This window comes from Notolabrus celidotus, chromosome 6 (genome assembly GCF_009762535.1).
Source record: "Notolabrus celidotus isolate fNotCel1 chromosome 6, fNotCel1.pri, whole genome shotgun sequence".
NCBI classification, from domain to species: domain Eukaryota; kingdom Metazoa; phylum Chordata; class Actinopteri; order Labriformes; family Labridae; genus Notolabrus; species Notolabrus celidotus.
In genome coordinates this window covers 8,330,658-8,351,787 of record NC_048277.1, presented here as the reverse complement: position 1 = coordinate 8,351,787, position 21,130 = coordinate 8,330,658, and the positions used below count along the sequence as shown (strand labels likewise).

The window sequence follows — 21,130 nt, the reverse complement described above, 5'->3', positions numbered from 1 at the left end:
GGCTCAGTCCACTCTCATCAGCTCAGTTCATGGCTGCTGTCTGTCGTACTCTGACTGTCATTACCTGAGATGAGCCAGCAGGTAGAAAGAGTGAGCTCGCTGATTAATTATGGATGTCCGGCAGAGTCTCTCTAGATTCAAAGTTAAATTTTGACTTGTTCAATTTACATTATATTTCAAAAGTAGTATAGATTTATTGCTGTGAAGGTTTATATTTTTTATGAAGATGTAAAAATGTATGTTTCATAATTCATAAAACATTCATCATTAGTATGAATATCAGGATTAGCATCAATTTCCCTGTAATGATAGTCTTTGTCTTGATTAGCTGGATGTTTTCGATGTTTTGTTATCCATTCACGCATGTTTAATCGTCCTAAATGTGACTACAAAGGGATCGGGGTGTCACTGTCGGGGGGTGCTGAGATGAGGCGACATTTTGGGGTCACATACCACAGAACGACCTCAAACATCAGCGTGTTTTTCGGACAAACAAGGCCTCCTGCAGAGCTCGTCTGTTTTGTCTTTGTCTGAGCCTTAAAAAGATGTAGCCTGTTTTTCTTTAGTCAAATGCAAAATGTAATGCAGAGTTGATAAGTATAATCTATGTTGCAGTGAACAGAGATATGCATACTAACTACTAGCTTCTTGGAGTGAAAAATCAGGCCAGCAGTAAACATCCTGTCAAAAGCAGCATTTAGTTTCCCCATGTTAAGGTAAAGAACATTATTTTGTCTGCAGTGAATGTGCTAAGACTGTGTCTATCTGCCCAGCTGTGATACGTCCCTGTGGGTTCAAACACTTGGCTCTGTAGACAGGGAGCTGTGTGGCAGTTTGGAGAATGTGCAGCACAGACGAGCCTTTAGACAGACTTGGCTTCATCTTTCCAACTCCTTTCAAATGTGCTCTGTTGAATAGCATGTTGACTGAATTAAGGTACCAGTGTAGGCTGTAATTAAGTTGGGAGTTTTCTCCCGGGCCAACCAGAGGCAGTCTCCTTGTGTGAAGCGATGCAGTAAATTGAAGATGACGCTCCAGAAGTTGATTCTCTTTTATTTATGCTTTTTATAACTGATCTGTACTGTGCTCCCAGTGTTAAATATAGTCCTCTTCCTCAGCTGATTCTGCAGCTGTTTTCATGTGTGTGTGATTCTGCAGAGCTTTGGTTCACTACAAAGAGCTGCAACACCACCAGCAGCTGCTGAGTCACTGTGTAGAAGCTTTTGGTGGTTTGCTTCAGGCGATGGCAGTAATAGGTCTTTTGAAGTTTTGCTCTGATTAAGAACTACTGTCATGAACAAATTCAAGACATGCAATCTGTGCAGAGCTTTTCTAACTAGATTAATCCATATTTAGTCCTTGATGTGGTTTACTTATTCACTTAAACTCTCTTTGCATGCCTTATGATTTACTTTTGTTTATCTGAAATCCTAAGATCCTAACATGCATCTTCTTTAAAGTCAGCAAGCTCCTTAACGTATCTCTCTTTATCCATCCTTTTTTATCTTCCTACAGCTTCTGTATGAAGGTGTCTTTTAGAAGGGTCATGTAACTTCTACTTCTCTTTGGATAATATCCTTATAGAAAATGTATGGACACATCTATGCATATAAGAGAGGCAAGCTTATACCATTACAATGAACTGTTAAAAGACCCATTATCATGAATTATTAAAGAGCCAGTCTATTCCCGTCCCCTAGGCTCATGCAGCTTTTTTTCAAACAAGTTAGACCCTCACCATGTAATCAACTCACTCCCCAAATTAAATCATGCATGATGCACTGTGTTATGCAATATGGAAAGAACGGCCTTTGGCGCTCAAACTAAGTTGGAAAGATGTTGCATAAGCCACATTTGCCATTTCTGTATTTTAGCTGGTCTAATGTCACCCTTAAGGACTTTACTGTTGTTTGTAAGAGGCTGAGCTGATGAGCATGAAATTGCACCATCCATCACTCCAAAGAGAGGTATCATAAAAAAGCATTGGAGACATTTTCCCAAGAGAACAGTAAATGGCTGAGACCATTGAGGATATTTTGGATGTATGGTCAGTTTGTACCTGTCAGCATGTTACCGTAGTTCATAAGTGGAAGTGAAGAGGAATGATTCCTCATTGTCGCTGGTAGGTCTTACTCTGGACTGTATGAAATGTGCACCTAGTGTCATCGATGTCCCCCATTGGTTTCTGAATGAGTGCTACGAGGCGTTTTATGGCAGTCACCATATTGGAAATGCTGACTCCAACTGACTTCCAGCTCATCCAGAAACCATCAAAGAGGTGAAGATAAGCCCAGAGTCTGACCTCCATGAACATCTGCTCTTCCCCCAACTGTCAGCCACATCAAACCTCTAAATCGCTCTTACCCTTAATATGATCAACACAGATGGGTTGTTCAAAAATGTACCCCTCCTTGTTGTCCAAAATGATGAAACAAAAAACATTTTCTGTACCAGTTTGTACTCATGGAACTACAGGGTTTTTGTACTTCTGCGTTGGCTTCATTTCTAAACCCTGGGTGTTGTAGCTGGTATGGCTCTTTAATGTTTTCCCTACCCTCCCATATGGGTATTTTCCTTAGGATAAATGGCTCCACTTTAATTCAATTCAAATTCAATTAAAAAAAACTTTATCTGTCCCCGGGGGGCAATTTAAGGCACGTGTGAGCAGCATTGAATACAAAAAAAACCAACAAAAAAACAGCAAACACAACATTGGATGGAATCTCAGGAGTCAACAAGCACAAAGTCAAGCATTATATGTCAGTGGGCTGTTGGGAGAACAGTTAAATGTGCAGGCTTCATAATTTGTGTTTTCTGGTCAACCATCCTCAATTTCATAGGTCTCGAATTCTATTGTGTCAGTGCTTGCAGGTCATATCATCCGTCCATATAGTATTGATTGTTTCTAAATTTAGGCCAGGGTTACACTTAATACCCTAAAGTAACCACAGCTCTTCCTACAGATTCAGTCAGGGATCATGTTGGACTGTAAAGTCTTTTTACCACAGTGACCTCTGCCCTAGAGGTGACCAGTCCTCCAATGACGCATGTTCGGATGAATGCTTCTCCCATAAAACACCCTCGTGAGGAGATTCAATATATTTTGCTGTTTCCTCTCCGATCAATTTTCATTTTGGCCATTTAGCAGCCCGGGATGCCAAACACGTTTTTTTTTCTATTAAAGTTATTCCATCAATGTTGTGCCATTGTTTTCCATGTCCAGTTGTGCAATACAGCTTAGTGAGTGGTGCCTACTTGTCTGTCACGCAAAGTCATGTTGGGTCTCTTTCTGCCTTTCTGCTGGGCAATGAAAGTGCAGGATTTGTCTGATTTTTATGCTGATGATGTTATGTTGATTAAACCTAAAAGAGAACAGATTGACAGGAAATGTTTGCCTCTAGAATTTGTAAAGAGAAGAGATGGTCCAATTCACTTTTAGTAAATGAAATCAGTTCAAGTTTGTGAATAATGACAGCTAAAACATGCAGATTTATTTTAATCACAGTCTCACCCCACCCCTGTTTTATACAACCATGAATCTGTCATTCAACATTAACTGCAGCTTTCTCTCTTTCTTTCCACTGCAGATCCATCTCTGTCAGACTCCACTCTGCATCCTGTGGGATTTCTTGGAGATGTTCCAAGCTCAACAGGGTCATCACCATCAGCCTTACCAGCCTCACATTACACTGCCTTTAAGAGCCCAGACTCACCTGGTGCCCTGCCATCCATCTCTGAACCAAACCATGAAGCTGGGACAGCTGAAACTGTTACCTCTGAAAACTACAAATCCTTCATGGCGAGAGACCTCCTTGCAGATGAGCCACATCCTCTTCCTACTCCGTCATTAAGCCCCTCTGAACCTGTGTTGGGGTCTAGTTTTAAGCCCTCTACAGGCTGGAAGGAGGCCATGACAGATTCTGCCAAGCAATCTTCCCCTCTCTCTCCAACGCCAACAAGATTCCAGCTTCAGCCAGAGTCAAATACATCCACAGCATCGTTAAGCCCCTCTGCGAGGTCAACGACCCCACAGCAAGGAGCAGCACTGTTTAACAACAAACAGGGTGATGCATTGAATCAAACACCGACAATCACAACCCTGCTATCTGATCAGCCTCTTGAGCCGCCTGATCTGGATTTGGCAGAGTCTCCAGCAGACGAACCTTACCGACTGAGCCCGAGTAGTGCCCCCTCTGAAGAATTTAAGCTAGCTTATGATATCAACATGCAGCGAAACCCAGAGGAGATTCTGGCCCCTGGCTACAATGTGCCTTTCATTGTCCCTTACCATACATCACCTTCATCTGAGCCCACACTGGTCCTTCCAGATGACTTCTACCCGTCCAACACCATGGATCTGGACTGGGGGTCTGGGGACTACTTGGAGACAATGTCCTTCCTAAATCCAGATGGAGAGGACTACTCTTTAGTCACTAAGATTCCCTCTGACTCGTATGAGACCGAGGACTACACAGAAAGCTACGATACATCCTTCCCCTCCAGAGTGGGAATATCACCTTCATCCATGCTTCCTCATTACGTCACACCTTCTCTCAGTGCCATGACATCATACAGCACCATTGTTCCAACTACAACCATCAACCCTTCGTCCTTTTCCTCCTCAGTTCACTACACACTGGATCCTACTCCTGCCGTAAACAGTGATATACCTGATGCATCGGACATAGAATGGCCTGACACCTTCACCATTCAACCCACAGACGTCCTCTTACCTGACATGAACAGCCTGGAGTATTACACCATTCAGTCTACCAAGGAGATCAACAACTCAGACAACAGAGCTGAGCAAAGAGGAAACATAACCATGGTGTCCATCAATGCTACAGATATGACAACAACCAGCGGCCTCAGCAATGACAGCAAAGTGACTGAGGATGAGTCCTCCAGTGATTCATCAGGATTCGAGCCTCAAATCGAATCAACCACAGAGGAGACTCCTCAACTGACCAATGCATCTGAGCCTTTTCTGGATCCCTCCATAGTCCCAAGCCACTTCCTTGATCTCTCCTCGTCCACCTGGGGAGGTCAGGTGTCCCCCACGTACTGGTCAGCATCTACACTGACTGTCGGCTTTGATAGCACTGCATCCACAGAGGCTATGCTACCCACTGCAACGCCTTTGCTGGCAGACGATGCAAAGTTGTCTTCCTCTCTGACAGATGTCCACTGGTTCGTCACAGAATCCATCACTCCTGTCTTAACTGCAACCGTAGCCTTCTCCCCTCTCCCCACCTCACCTGCTGCCAACACCACTGCTCCTGCACCATCAACAGACTCAGCTTATACAACAGAACCAACTCTCAATGTAACTTATCTCTTTACTGAACCCTCATCTAATGTCTCTGTGCTCCCCCCGGTCTTGCTAAGTGATGAGGGGGTTACTGAAGATGGAACTGACATCCCAGCCACAGTGACCTTGATTCCAACTAGCAGTGAAGCTATTACAGTTTCTGCTGTGCCCACAACTAAATCTGCCACTACTACTTCTCATCAAGCCACAGCTATAGCTACTGCCACCACTGAGGCCTCAGCAAGCGTCAACATCATCGCAACGACCAGGGAAAGGACCACAACCACAGCGACGACATCGAGGCAGTACCTCTGCAGCCCAGAGAAACCTGCTTATTTAGTGAAAATAGGTAGGTTTGTGTTTCAAACTGTGGCTTCAACTTTGATTTGACTTTGAAATATAAGACAGATATCGGGCTTTTCAAAAATTGGAATAAGAATAATGCTTCTCGTGCTTTCTTTCCAAGGTTTCCCTTCTGCAGCCACTGTTGGTTACGCCAAAACACAAGTGAGGGACATACTGAAAGTGGAATTCAACAAGTCAGTGGAGCTGCAGGTAAATTTGACTCAATAGAAGTTAAGAGGGCTTATTTAAGAAAATAGAGCATAGGTGTTACCATGCTCAAATAAAAAGTACGTCACATGAAAACACTGACACAAAATGGTGTGAAAGAGATCCTGCTTGATAAGACAGGACCTGCTCAGAATTTTTGGCCTGGGGGTGCAGTTGGGGCAGGGGTGGCATGAAGTATGAGCACAACCACATACACACAAATACATAGCATTTATGTACCCTCTCTGTGAAGACTTATCCTTTAACGGCTAAAATTGAAGTATCAAACAGTTCAGTTAGACAAGTCACATTTTTATGGTTTGAAATATTTACTGTAGCAGTGTTTGTTGTCTAGCCTCTGACCTTACTCCTTGCAGTTTTATATTTTGAATGCAGAAAAAGTGATTTGATGAGGTAATGTCTTAGAGTCGTAGCCTGCACGTGGATGCCATAGACTGTAAAAAATATGGACGTAGGATCCGTGACGTCACCCATCTGTTTCTGAAGAGCTGTTTTGAGACCAATCGGCTGCGGCAGCCATATTGCTTCTGTCGAGCCAGTGTGACGTAAAGAGGCGGGCTTTGAGCCTCCTAGCCAACAGCTGCAGTGTTCCTGCAGGCAGCTGTGCCTCTCATTGGAAGACTAGTAATCTCAATATCTTCTAAATTACCGAATTAGAAAAAAATTCACCCCTCTCACAGTGAGAGGACATCGAGAAATTAGCTATTCAGACTACACTCATCTTTTGTACCAGGCTGTAAACATGTTTATTAATGCTGCAAAGATCGTCTTTTCCCCATTCATGTGTATGTGACTTCCGGTACTTCCGGAGCCAGCCTCAAGCGGATCCTCGATGAACTGCAGCTTTTAACACTTCCGCATTGACTCATATTTTTAGACCGGAGGTTGCCGCTTGGTGGATGCTAGGATGTTGGTGGGGCTGAAAGTTAAAGCGCCGCACTTGTGCAGGGCAGTGATGGCTGCAGCGGAGCAGAGGTAGAGACAGGAAACCGTGCAGCTTAAATACACCAGATTGGGAGGATGTGTTTGTCATGTGATTGTGTGGATGATGCATGTCAGGTATGAAATCAGTGCAGCTCAAGTTGCCTGCTTGATGTCGCTCCATGATGTTCCTGTGAATAATTTTTTAAACTCTGTAACATAACACAACAAAGTGGCAACATATAAACATCCCAAGTATCATATACACAGAGGTGGTTACAATTTTACAATGTTACAATGTCACTTAGCAGACGCTTTTATTCAAAGCGACGTACATACGAGAACAAGAACAACACAAGCAAAGATCTTGACAAGAGGAAACAAGATCAGTAAGAGTAACAAAGTGCTTCAAGTCCATTTGGATGCAGGTACTGCCAAGCAGTGTAAAGGCAATGCACAAAATTAAATAAGGCTTTCTTTTTTTGGGTATTTTTTGGTGGTATTGTGCTTTTTCATAATTAAAAACATAAAATGATAGGTGCCAATACTAAACATGGGCAAAGTTTCAAACTGTGAGGTAAGCATGTGTTGGAGACTGCAGACTGCTCTGAACTGCTTGTTGAACCAGAATTACATTTAAGATTTGAGCAAATTGTGACATCACAGATTGGAAAATCTTCGTATAAGATCATAAAAAATATAAAACTTATCAAACAGAAACATCCTGCTCTGTTTTTTGTAGCTGCAGATTTTTTTTAGTCCTTTTACAAACTGTCTAGATGAGATTCAGGGTCAACAGAAACAGAAATACAGGTTAACTCATGACGATGACTTGTAGTGTGGCAACAGTGAAGGAGGCTTCTGGATTGCTGGAGGTGAAATGAAACTTTTCAGACAGACTGAAATGAGGGTTTTAAAAAACAACAGTCTGAGATAAGGAAATAACTTTTTGAGCTGTAAATCACGTAAAGCTGCTACAGAGCCATCAAAGGGATGATATGAAGCCTGAAAATGAGCAGATCAAACTTATTTAAGGGCTTGGAAGGAAGATAAATGTTCAAAGTCACAATTTAAAGTACTGACATAAAAAAATGTGCTCCACTGATATGAAAAGAAAATTACTAGCAGCCTACGACAAAGTTCAAACACTTAATTTGAATACAAGTCCTGCCTCTGACACGGCAAGTAGCCATTCATAGTTTAGGACTCATATTGACATACCTTTGACTGTGGCACACTGGCTGTCTACACTATCCATGTAGGCTGGTATGTGTGTGTGTGTATATGTACTGTGTTTGTGTGTGAGTTTGTGTGTGTGTACATTACAGTCGTGCAGATGAACCATGAAGGCCAGAGCACTTCCTGAGTTTCATATCGGTATTTCTAAGATAAACAACCCGGGGGAGAAGTCACATCAAGATCCCGAAGGCTGAGATGACCTTTTAAAACATAAGCTGTTTATTTGACACTCTGAGCTCTGAGTGAAACTCTCCAATGAGTGATAGGGTTACATGTTCTTTTTCGTTTCAAGGTTGTGGATCCACCACCAAAGTTTACGTTCCGGGTGGTGTCTGGTCCAGTTGTATACACAGCCATATCTGTCATCAACGCTCTGCGGAGGTCTGGGCGCCGCTTCCTGTCTGTGTCTCCCAACTGGACAACACCAGACCGTAAATTTCAAATCCACACAGGTAAGTGATCTTTCAACAGGCTGTGATAAAGTCTAGTTTTTAGACCCTGTCTAAGACTATCACTGTCCCCACTCTGTGCAGTGCTGCAGTTTGTCCCCAGTCACATAGATGTGCGCCTCTGCAACTTCAGTGAGAGCATTGAGAAAGGTTTGACCATGGCCTTTGCAGAGATGCGTCGACGCTCAAGGGAGTCAACGAACTTCACTGTGCAGGTGAGTGGAATCAAGTGCAGGGAAGCATTAGTAGCCCAGCTTCAGCTTTATTCTCATAAGTTATGTTGTGGCTTTGCAGCTCAAAGCTGGAGGAGGCACTGCAAATAATCTTCAGCCATCTAAATTATACCCCTGTCTGCTAGAGCTGCTAACTTTCAGAGGAACTATAGCTTAACTACATACACCAGTTAAGATAATGCGTGATCTGCCTTCTGAAAAAGAAGGGAAAAAATTTTTTCATTGCCAGTAGGGCTTCACAACAGAAGGAGCATAAAAAGAGAAATTCACAGAGACAGTTAAAATAATATTAGAAAATTAAAAATGGTATAAAAGAACAAAAATAAATAATACAAAAATCAAAATAGTAAATAAAAGTAAGTAAAATCAATTAAAACCAGTAAAAGTTGAATAAAACTAAATAAATACCCCAAATAGAACTGTTGTAAAGTCAATAAAAAGTTTCACTATAACACAGAAATCACTCTTAATTAAAAGCCAGATTTAAAAGTTCTGTCTTAAGTTTCCTTTAAAAACACAGGAGAGCTCTGTCTGTAGTCTGTCCTTCAGTTTCTCAGTCTAACCATCACTCATGAACCCGGGGACACTTCACTGGAAACTGCTCCTTTAAGGAGGTCATGCTCTGGTTGTTGAGTATTAAGAAGCTTACAGATAGTTAATACAGCGATTATTTGCTATGGCTTAGTTGGCTTCTATAGAGTTTTGTGAGTTTTGTGTAATCCTGTTACACCGATGAATGCATTTTGGCCTTTAAAGTTTGTGTTAACACAGCGTTTGTTGCAGAAAGGAAACATTTTATTAAAGACTAGCAAACTGAAATAAGACACACTTTGGGGGAATCCACTAAGAATGGATTGTGGCTTCCCATTGCCACATGTATGCACTCCATGCCCCTGCTATATGCTCCAAACCATCGCCTCACAAGTGTGCAAGTGAGCCCCAGACTGATTTGAAACCAGGCCTGACTATCCTCTGCTTCCAAAATAAAAGACCCACAAACTGCAGACCTGACGGGCTTGTACAAGGGTGACACAGACCACACTGACCTAGTGTGTCTAACAAACGTTGACTATGTAAGTGCAAAATGTAAGAGTATCCCAACTTACCTATATCCAACTTCCATTCACAAACCTCTTAAGTAAGAAACTGCATATGCAGCTAACAGCAGGAGCGACTGACACTGAGCTTCTCTGCTGCTGATTGGCCAGCTGCATCAGTGGAGTCCGGCTGGACAGGTGGCAATCAGTGACTTCATCAGCGCCCACAGGGAAACAGAAGTGTCCCAGACCCCCCAGCCGGTCATGTAGCACACTTAATCATGATAATAATATTAACAGGCTTTATGTACAGATATATTAATCTTACACTGTTTGTTTACACTGGTGTTTGTGAATGAGACATTTCTTTTAATGAGGTTTGTTGAATTCATAACAACTAATTCAAACGTGCTAACAGCACCAGACGCCAGAGACTCTATTTGCTCTGCAGCACAGTTTTTGTGCTTTTAACCCTTTTGTTTGCTTTGTGAATGAGACAGTGTCTTATTCTCTCACATGCACAGGTTTAGGAGGGGAAAAAGCCATGCACTCATTTTGTGAATCAGGTGTTCTTCTTTCCAGTAACTGAAGCCAGTTATTCTCAGACTCTGAACCTAATCATTTATCGCAAGAGGCAACAAGCTCTCCGAGAAGCATCAACAGCAAATGGAAAATGCTTTGTAAGTTGAGTTGAGCAATCATCGTCCACTGAGCCGTACATCTCTGTCTGACTATGTTTCAGATTGTAAACATCACCACGGCTGCTCCTAAATATCAGGATCGACAGCCAGCAAGGCAGCCGGTGGACATCACCTTCACTGTTCGGGGGTCAAAAGGTTATCTGATGGGGTCAGAGGTCAGCAATGCTCTGATGAAGTTCACAACAGTGGAATTCAGCTACTACATGGGCTTTCCTGTGCTGCAGATTGCTGAGCGTGAGTAGCACAGAGTTGTGTTTCTATACTTTGGCTGTTTATGTTTCCTCTGAAATTGGCTTTACTGTAATAGCTTGTGGATTCAAAATGCTTTTCTGATTCTTGTCAGCAGTGATCAAACATCGTGTTTTACTCTTTCCACAGCTTTTCATTATCCAGAGTTGAACACCAGTCATCTGCTCCGCTCCTCCTGGGTTAGAACAGGTATCACAGTCCTAGCTCTTGGCATGGTGAAAAGCTGCTACTGCTACAAAAGTCTCCACTCTTTGTGTTGATTCCTGGCATGTCTTCTTGTTTCCAAATTGTGTTTGTAGTGCTCCTGGGTGTGCTGGACCAGAAAGTGGGTGAGAGGACTTTCCAAGCTAACATGGAGCGCAGGGTTGCCATTATACTCGGGGAGGCGATGGGATTGGTTAGACGTGTTAAGAGAGCCACCGCTGTTGGAAACAGCAGTGTTCAGGTATGTTATCTACTTTAATACTGATCCAGTATTTAAATCAGGGACCTTATTAACATCTGCAGTGTCTTTGGGAGTTAGACAAGAAATGATAGAGACAGATTTTTCCAGAATTGCTCTACAAAGCATGCGTTACAAAAACGCATGTGGCTAATACAGTATGAAGTGCATGAGGAATCAATGCAAATCACTTGATTTCAGTGCCTGAAATATAACAGGAACAGCAGAAGTTCAATCAGTGCTTCCTAAACTTTTTCTGCAAGATCGTTCTTACCCATAACCTCACACGCACGACACATAAACACTCTTTACTAGCCACACACGTGTTTGTGTAGAATTTGAAAATGGAGATTAATATGTGGGGGTGAAAAGATTTAACAGTGAGGTTCATTTCAGGATATGTAAAAAAAATTCTGACTGGCTGTCTGAACTTTAGCGGCATATTCTGGGAACATGCTATTTGTTGCAGACAGACATGTTCATGTTTGTTCCAGATATCGCTGCAGTTCTTTTTTGATATATCATAAACTAAGAGTTTTAATTCCCTGAGCTTTACGTAACACAACTTGTGCAGGCGTTTTTGTAAATGGATTACTCACCACATCTTCAAAGAGCTTCCTTCTTTTCCCGTTTACATCATTAATTCCTGATGCAAGCTCTCTCTAACTACCTTGTTTGAGCACTGAGGCCTCATTATGTGAGCGTCGCAGTGTGTGTCACCACTGAAAGCCTTACTGCTTTACTAATCAGGCTCTAGCTTTTGTGGGTTTGCTCCACACCTGCTCAGCTCTTCTCAAAGGGGACAGGCTAGGGCTCTGTCTCCATGGCAACAGCATCCCATTCATCCCAGGGGCAAGCCGCTCAGAAGACCACAACCTCACGAGTCCTTGTTCCTTCTCCTCTTCCTCGTTTTCTCCGGTCCTGTTGCTTGACGTGAGCTCCTGCCAGCCTCAGAGCTGCTAAGAGCAGATCAATTATTAATTGTTTCTCTCTCTGTATCCTGCAGTTGAATGATTAAGACCGTGTCTCTGTTTTTGAGGGGAAGACATTATGGAGGGAGAGATACAGAGAGAGGGTAAAAGGACCCTGAAATCAGAAGAATAGAGAGAGAAAAACACTCAGATAAAAGAGACTTGTTATGGGAGAGAGAGATGCATATTTGATGTGAGCTCAGGAAGTTGGAGTGCTTAAAAAAGGTCTTTAAAGTGGGAGCTGTCAGTGTGATGAATCTCATCTTTGGATGAGGAGCAGACTTGTTCTTTTGACCTTTCTACCTCCTGCATTGCTGCCCCCATATGAAGACAGAGGACCTTATTGGTGATGATCCTTCAGTTTCTATGTGCTAAAATGAGAGCTCTAATTTAAGCCTTTGTCATCCTCTCCTCCTTTCAATATGCTAGTTTCTCACAGTCACAATTTTGTGTTTTGTAAAGACGCCCTATTATGTGCTCGTCTTCCTTCCAGCCATGATAGGATACTGTCATCACAGACGCTAGATTGGGTTTTCTTACATTTCAAAGGCTTATCTCCGAGTGTCTGCTGGATAATGAGAACAAGTGTCTGAACTCCTGCAGAAATCTTTGTCCTGCCACCTTGAACACACACAATTATAAAAGACGCATGAATCAAACAGGCTCCCTGAACCGTCAAAACAGAATCAGTGTGTTGTTGTCACCTGAGAGAATACCTTATGAGTCCGCCTAGACAGATAAAGAGGAGGTGGAAACGGGGTTGTGCAATAACACACACATTCACGCTCCCGTCTTTCCACTCTAATAACCGTGCATGGAGTGGATTAGACTCCGGACGACAGAGCCTGCCCAGCCGTTTTTCTGTGTCAACCCAGGCATGACCCGCACTTTACTCTTTTCAGTAATGCAGACAGCAGACTGCTGCGCCTCAGGGCACCCACAGGGAGACTGCACACCCACACACACACACACACACACACACACACACACACACACACACACACACACACACACACACACACACACACACACACACACACACACATATTAGACAACATGGAGGACTATGTACTCAATGCAGACTCTATATGGGTTATAAAGATCATGAGTTGATACATCATGAGTTAGCTACTTATATTTGCATGTGCATTTTTTATATTCAGTGAATTCGCTCTGTAAATTGAAAAAGATAGCTCCAACATGATGAACGTTTGAGGGTAGATTAGAAAATGAGATGTGTCGTCTGTTTGACTAAAAATGTGATATATTCGTCATTTTAGCCTTTGTCAGGATTGCCACCTCTAATGTCTCTTCTTATATACATTCTAATTTTACATTTTAAATGGCATTGCATGTTATAATTTATTGATATTTGTTCAGAAACCTGTCAGGATTTATCTCTGTCACTTTTAAGTCATCTTCATATCCGTGAAAAATGATATGCTCCAATTTCAGCATGATGGTTGGTGAGATCTCACTCTATAATATTCTGCATTTTCACCTCCCAGGTTGTCAGTGCGAGCCGGCTGATGGGTGCAGACAATCCTCTGGAGGTTGTGTACTTTGTAGAGGGTCCCAGTGGTCAGAGGATGCCTGCAGATCAAGCGGCAAACATTCTCAACAGCTTAGACGTTCAAAGAGCTGCCATCGTGTTGGGGTATCGCGTCCAAGGCATTCTGGCACAGCGTGAGTACCTTTTGAATTGTAGAAACCACATATACACAAAACCTCTGGAAACTTCTCTGACATTTTGTGGGTGGGGTGCATGAGTGAAGGCAAATTGACAGAATTTACCTCGACTTTTTTCTGCCAGCCCCCTTAGTATGGTTTCTGTATAAAGTCGAGGGAGCTGATGTGAGAATACTGCAGGAAATATGCCCGAAAATTTCACATGTGACTGGTGCAAACCTGAAAGAGCGACATGCAACAGGATGCATTAAAGCATTTGATGTCATAGAGGAGGAATCCTTTTCAAGACGAGCACAGAGAAGATGTATGCACATCTGTCCGTTTACATGTAGCATTGAAATAAACACGAAAGCCGTCATAACAGTGTCGGTCTCTCTTGCTTCATCCGCCATCATGTCGTGAATATTACAGTGAAGCTTTCACAGCGTGTTTTTGATGTCAAGTCCTGCCTCTAGAGACTCGTCTCTCAACCCCAACTCTCCATGTCTGTCAAAGGAGGACTTCACACTTTGAGGGACACGTGTGAACAAGCATCATGGTGCAGAGCTCCTGAAAATTCTAGAAAACTGTGAAAGAGGATTTAGTGACACTGAGCAAAGATCAAGGATGTAAAAGATGGTTCTTTTTTCTTTTTTTGATTTTACAAAGTCAAATATGTTGGAAACAGAACACTATACAATACTAGTTGAAACACACTTAATTAAACAAACAAATGGTACAGATATGTATTAGCAGAGAGAAAAACAACAACCAAAGAATCAAAAGAAGTGCTTCCATCTCATAGAGATACATAAATAGTGTTTCAAAATTGTTATCACTAAAGTGACAACTCAGGAATGAGGTAAGGTGACATGAATACTTGGTTGAAAGAGGTTTAAGTTTAGGCTCACGACGACTGGTTAATGTTACATTGTGGCAAAAAAAAAGGTCCCCAAACTCTCTCAAATTTACTCTGTGTTGGGTTTGTGCAAATGCAGTTTTTCCATTTTTAAAACATACACCACTTTAAAGTCTCTGCAGAGCATCCGGAGATGGCCAGGATGTAAAGGATAGTTCTTGACTAGGGGTGGGAATTCCAGGTACAATACCTGATACATAGCCCATGATAATGAAAATATAATGATACCATGATTCTGCAATACTTGATCAATTGCCAGACAATCACATATTGATACAACATGATATGTGATTCACTGAACAATATATAATGCATCTTAAAGGTGACATATCATGCAAAATGGAGTTTTTAATGGTTCTCTACCTGAAATATGTGTCCCTGGCATGTCTACAAACCCCCCGAGAATTAAAAAAATCCATTCTGCCCCTGTTTTGATTTCTACACCTTTCTGTAAATGTGTGTGAAACGAGCCGTTTCAGACTTCCGTGTTTTTGTTACGTAACAACAATATCCGGTCTGTCATAGAGTCAGAGCTCAGAGCTTGTTCAGCCCATAGACTGTATAAAATAATACTGAATCCCCCCTCCGTTTTTCATTCCCTGCACACGTGTGTGCTAACAAGGAGCTTAGGAGGGAGGCATGCTAGTTGTAGGCTGTCTTAATAAACACAAAGGTCGGTTTTACTCCCCACGTCTGCAGATTTGAAGATCTAGTGGATGATTTTTATTTATCATGGATAAGTGCCAGCGCTAGTTAGCATAGCTACATATCGTAGCTTTAGCTGTGAACCAAGACACACGTCGACATACTGACAAATAAAACAACAAGAAACACAAAATCTGTGACCAATCGTTCAGAAAGGTCCCGCTGCCTTTCTGGCAGAGGTCGGTTTTACTCCTCACGTCTGCAGATTTGAAGATCTAGTGGATGATTTTTATTTGTCATGGATAAGTGCTAGCGCTAATAAGCATAGCCACATAGCTACATGTTGTAGCTGTAGCTGTGTACCAAGACACACGTCGACATACTGACAAATAAAACAACAAGAAACACTAAATCTGTGACCAATCCTTCAGAAAAGGTCCCACTGCCTTTCTGGCAGAGGTCGGTTTTACTCCCCACGTCTGCAGATTTGAAGATCTAGTGGATGATTTTTATTTATCATGGATAGGTGCTAGCACTAGTTAGCATAGCCACATAGCTACATGTTCGTAGCTGTGTACCAAGACACACGTCTACATACTGATAAATAAAACAACAAGAAACACTAAATCTATGACCAATCCTTCAGAAAGGTCCTGCTACAGGCGCCTCTCCGTCAGGATCAGATTCTGGATCAGATTCAGAGGGTTGAAGTAACGCTATCTGTGAGCAGCCGTGTATATTCAGCCAACATGTAAACATTAGATCAACGTGCTGGAGAGCCGAGGGCACATCCACTTCCTGAGGGGGCGTGGTCAGAGAGAAAACAGAGTGTTCTGAGGAGGACTGAAGAAGAGGGCTTTTCAGGCATGCCAAAATCTGATTTCAAAGTGTTTTTTTGAGCATAAACTTTAAAGACATGTTTTGGGGACCTCTTAGACCAATATATATTGATGAAAACAGCATGATTATGTCACCTTTAAAGGTAAAGGTAAGTGCAGAGTTGACGTCAGAGCCACTACGAGCACTCATGCCTGGCAGGAAAATCTGTTAAGAGGGCTTTATTAACTTTAAATGTAATTGTTTTGCATGAGTCAAGGACAACAATATAATCTGTATGTCTACTGACACAACAGTCCCTTGTGTGTGTTTCAATTCCATGCCCTGACAGCCCATCGATGTGTTAGAGCGGGACACAAAAGGAGGCAGCATAAAACAGTCTGCTCAAAGTCAAGTTTAAACTTTTTGTTCACTCATGCACACAAACTTGGAAATGTCAGGAAACTGTCAGGAGTGTGCTCCATGTGTAAAGGGGCTTTGGTCTTTGTAGTGTCCTCGTTGCTGGCATGAAGTTGTGGGGATGTTCTCTTTCCTTTCATTATTTAGTTGCTTTGCTCTGTGTCTGAATTTAGATACAGTGATTTACAGGAACTTTTCTGTTTCTCTGTTACGGAAATTGGAGCACAGAAAGCTACTTTTCAAAGTCTAGTTGTTCTTCAGTGAACTCTGTTAAAAGGTGTAACCACAGAGAGACATTAAAAAGAGAAGAAAGTTCTCATTATAACTAAACTTGTTTATGAGCTCCTCATCAGAGCACCTCCTGTTTCTTTGTATGTTTATAGGAACATTTGAGCTAATTCCCTCCCTCTGCACACACTGCACTGGTAGCCTGTCTGCCTCATTAGGAATCTAAACAAGGGATGAAGGCCTTAATGAGAGCCTCTGGAGGGATGGTGTCTCAGTGCTGACTGTGTTCTCTGACTGTCCTCCCCCTGGGGATGCAATGAGTGCTAATTAAATCTAATGAAGGTCTGCATTGAAGATTTCAAATCTGAGAAAAGAGGTAGCACTTTAAGGATAGTGCATGTTCAGCTTTGCATCCTGAAAGTGTTTGTGAAGAACATTAAAAAGAGAATAAAAGATCACAAATTAAACTATTCATGAGGGAGCTTTTTTTTGGTCCAAAACTCAACTTGAGTCTAAGAATGTATTCTCTTTGTGCGTAGCTGTGGAGAAGGTAGCAGCCGCCCCCTCTGAGACTGAGAACACCAACGTTTGGATCGTCGTCGGGGTGGTGATTCCCCTCATCGTGGTCATCGTCATCATTTCCATCCTGTACTGGAAACTGTGTCGTACGGATAAGCTGGAGTTCCAGCCGGACGCCATGACCTCCATCCAGCAGAGACAGAAGGTAGAGTTCAACCAGGGTTACAAAGTGTCTGTTCTTGTTTCTGGCTTTACTGTGACTGTGTTCCTTAGTAATTTAAGATCCACAGTAAATTCCTCTTAAGACACATTTAGAATATGTAACCTAACAGTATCGAGCCCTCAGTTTAGAAACAGTTTATTGCATTTTTATTGTGTAACTGCAGCTTAGCTGTGTGCTGTACTAAAGGTGTAACAAAATGTGAGGTGGACCAGACAGTTTCATGACCATTACTATGTTCTGTGTTGACACGTTCAAAGAAAGCCAGAAAGATGAGCCCACTTTCAAATCCAAATGACAACAAATTGAATGTTGAAACTAAAAAATGTTATTGTTTAATGAAAAATTATAACTCCTTTTATATTTGATTCCAGCAACCCGTTTCGATACAGCTGGGAAGTGGTGTTGCATCAGTTAATCATCTCCTTGTATTTTTCATTACATGATGCTCCAAATGTTTTTAATGGGTGACAAGTCAGGACTGCAGGCAGGCCAGTTTAGCACCTGGACACTTCTACCACAGAGCCATGCTGTTGTAATACGTGTAGAATTTGGTTTGGCATTGACTTGCTGAAATATGTAAGGTCTTCCTGAAAAAGGCTTTGTCTGGATGGCAGCATATGTTGCTCCAAAACCTGTCTACATTGTTCAGCGTTAATTGAGCCTCCACAGATGTGTAAGCTACCCATACCATCGACTCTTCTTTTTCCCAATACCATCAGGGATGCTTTGAACTGTCAGCTGATAGTTAAAAGCCGGGTGGTCCCTCTCCTCTTTAGAGCGGAGGACACAGCTCCAAAAACAGATTTTAATTCTTCAGACCACAGGACAGTTCTCCACTTCCTCTCAGTCCATCTTAAACAAGTCTCTGGTGTTTCTGGATCATGTTTATATATGGTTTCCTCTTTGCATGGTTCAGTTTTGACCTGCATTTGTGGATGCAGTGATGAACTGTGTTCACAGACAATGGTTTTTGGAAGTCATTTTGAGCATGCAGTGATTTCCGCTTCAGAGTCATGTCTGTTTTTAATGCAGTGCTGCCTGAGGGCCTGAGGATCAAGTCCATCCAGTCTTGGTTTTGGTCCTTGTCCCTTTTGTACAGAGATATCTCCAGATTATCTGAATCTTTTATTGATATTATGTACTGTAGAGTCAGTCTCTCACAGAGTGGTGAACCACTTCCCATCTTTACCTCTGAGAGACTCAGCTTCTCTGGAGGGTCCTTTTTATACCCAGTCATGTTACTAACCAACACGTCTGCTTCTATGGTGTCATCTGTGGTGAATGGCATTCGTCTTTGTTTACTGCCCTCTACTGGTCTGGTGGTGTAGTGCATTTACTTTTTTTTCTCCATACGTCATTGGCCTGATTTAACTACTTTATAAAGTGCACAGTTTGAAGTGCATTGGTGCGTGGTGGGCGACTACAGTTTGAAATAATTTTGGGCACAAAGCGGTCGGATTAAGTGTCCTGATGATACACACCTGCAGGTGTGTCAACATCATAACAAGAATCAAACCGATCCCATGTCTACTCATAACGAGGCGCTCATACCAAACCCAGTGCAGGAGTGAATCACGAGAATGCAAAGACTTGAGTAGAGTTCTGATTGGCTCAAATTTGCATTGCGTTCACTCTCCAATCACCTTCATTCACCTATTCCTGAGAGTCGAAAAGTTTAAAGTCAAGCAATTCAGCTTGCAGATTCTGCCGTGACGTATGATGTGATGTACAGATCGATGGAGGTTCATTTATCTGGAATACATCGAACACATTGGTTGTTTTTGAAACCGCCTACTATACTAACAGTATGCACTGTTAGTAGTATGATAAATTCCCCTGATGTCGTTCTGATTCAAGAACATTTCTCAGTCAATTGACTAAGTTTCCACATTTATATAGCATTATTTCATTATCACTTCAAGTATCTGTAATTTGCTCAACTTTCTCAGATTCTGTCAGAGGACATAAATAAGAGACCAGACAGAGAAAGACCAGGGCCCGTATGCATGTCCAGCCATTACATAAACGCAACCATTAGTCTTAACGTATCATTATGGAGCGGTCCATTTGGCCGTAGGGTTAGCCACATGCATAACTGCAAATAATTGGCCAATTAACTATTTGCGCAATGAAAGCGAGGCTGGTGCAGAACGTCATATGTCCAGGGAACCTCCTGGAAAACCCCTATCCAACAAATTTGAATTGCACATGCCTACTACGCATAAACAACGATAAACATGGCGCCCCCGATGACGGGCATGTAGGAGTGATTGAGGATCAGCAGTTTGACCAAGAGACGGCGCCACACGCTGACAGAAAATCACGGGATGAAGATTTAAACAGAAACTACAGACTTTACAGTTTGATGATGGAGTCGATGAGGATGTGAATGCATTGTCAGCGTTAAGCTGGAAAAACTGAATCTTCCTTCTTATGGCCAAATTCCACCAGATCCATGTCTGGTCCATCTCCGATCCGTCCCTAGACCGGATCTAATAGGTTCCTATTCTCGTCAATGTGTTAACTTCCACTGGATCCGCTCAGTTGCATTCCGACTGCGTCTCTGATCCGGCAGGTCAGAGCCCTCCGGATCAGATACACAAGACTTCTATTTTTCCACCTCCAAATTTGCATACCTTAAAGCCTTTACTGCTGGTAACTGAACAAAGCCTAAGTATGAGGAAGATTAGAGTGTATTTATTGAGCCACGTTTAGTTGAAACAACGCATGTTAGATGAGACATTTTTGGACAGATGGACTAAGTCTGGTTCTTTCAGTGTGTTTATGTTGAACTCACTGTTCAGAAGAGTTGAGGTTTCCTCTCTGAGTTTATGTCCTCAGAATAGATCAGAGCTGACACCACTGACTGGACCTCACCTGCTGACAGGAAATAGCAGTTAGAGGACGACGCGGGTTGTAGAGAAGTGAGGGTTACACGATTTATTGTCCTTTTTGGAAACATGTTGCAGGCATCAAAGTTAAAATGAGCATAACATTTTTCAGATTCAACCTCTGATATGTTGTATTTTCACTATTTTCAATCAAACATAGGCTTTAAATGATTTAAAAACCATTGCATTATGTCTTTATCAACATTTAACACAGCCTGCTAACTCGGTGTTGTAATTTATTGGGTCTATCTGTCATTGTAATGAATGTGCTGGAGGCCTGATCACATTCTGGACTATTCTTATTTTAGAAAGGGTTTGTGAAAGTTTAATGAGACTTATGAAGGGACACAATTGGATTAAAAGTCATGAAATGAGCTTCTGTTGCTCTTTTATTTTACTGAAACCCTTTTGGTTTTATTCTCACGTACATCCTTGTATACTTGATGCCAGGTTACATTCATAAAGTTCATTCATTCATTTTCAGTGTGTGACAGCTGGATAGCTTGTCCTTCCTGTCTGACTTCACAAAAAATGGAAATGATTCTTGCCCCCTTCTTAGAGGCAATTTTTCTCTCTTAGCATCTCTCAGCATCCATTTTGCCCTGAAGATTATGGACATCAGACATCTATTTTACGTTGTCCCTTATGCTGCACATCATGATGAACCATGTCTTT

General features: G+C 42.1%; 1 protein-coding gene across 1 annotated transcript in view; it reads left to right on the top strand.

The window, feature by feature from the left end:
• The window catches only part of si:ch211-1e14.1 (UPF0606 protein KIAA1549), a 58,233-nt gene that overhangs the window by 17,038 nt on the left and 20,065 nt on the right, over positions 1-21,130 (top strand). The window contains exons 3-11 of the mRNA XM_034684880.1: positions 3,588-5,660; positions 5,778-5,866; positions 8,337-8,496; positions 8,578-8,708; positions 10,506-10,698; positions 10,843-10,902; positions 11,013-11,158; positions 13,635-13,812; positions 17,362-17,546. Of these exons, the coding sequence (XP_034540771.1) occupies positions 3,588-5,660; positions 5,778-5,866; positions 8,337-8,496; positions 8,578-8,708; positions 10,506-10,698; positions 10,843-10,902; positions 11,013-11,158; positions 13,635-13,812; positions 17,362-17,546 (3,215 nt within the window). The remainder of the gene's footprint in view (positions 1-3,587; positions 5,661-5,777; positions 5,867-8,336; positions 8,497-8,577; positions 8,709-10,505; positions 10,699-10,842; positions 10,903-11,012; positions 11,159-13,634; positions 13,813-17,361; positions 17,547-21,130) is intronic.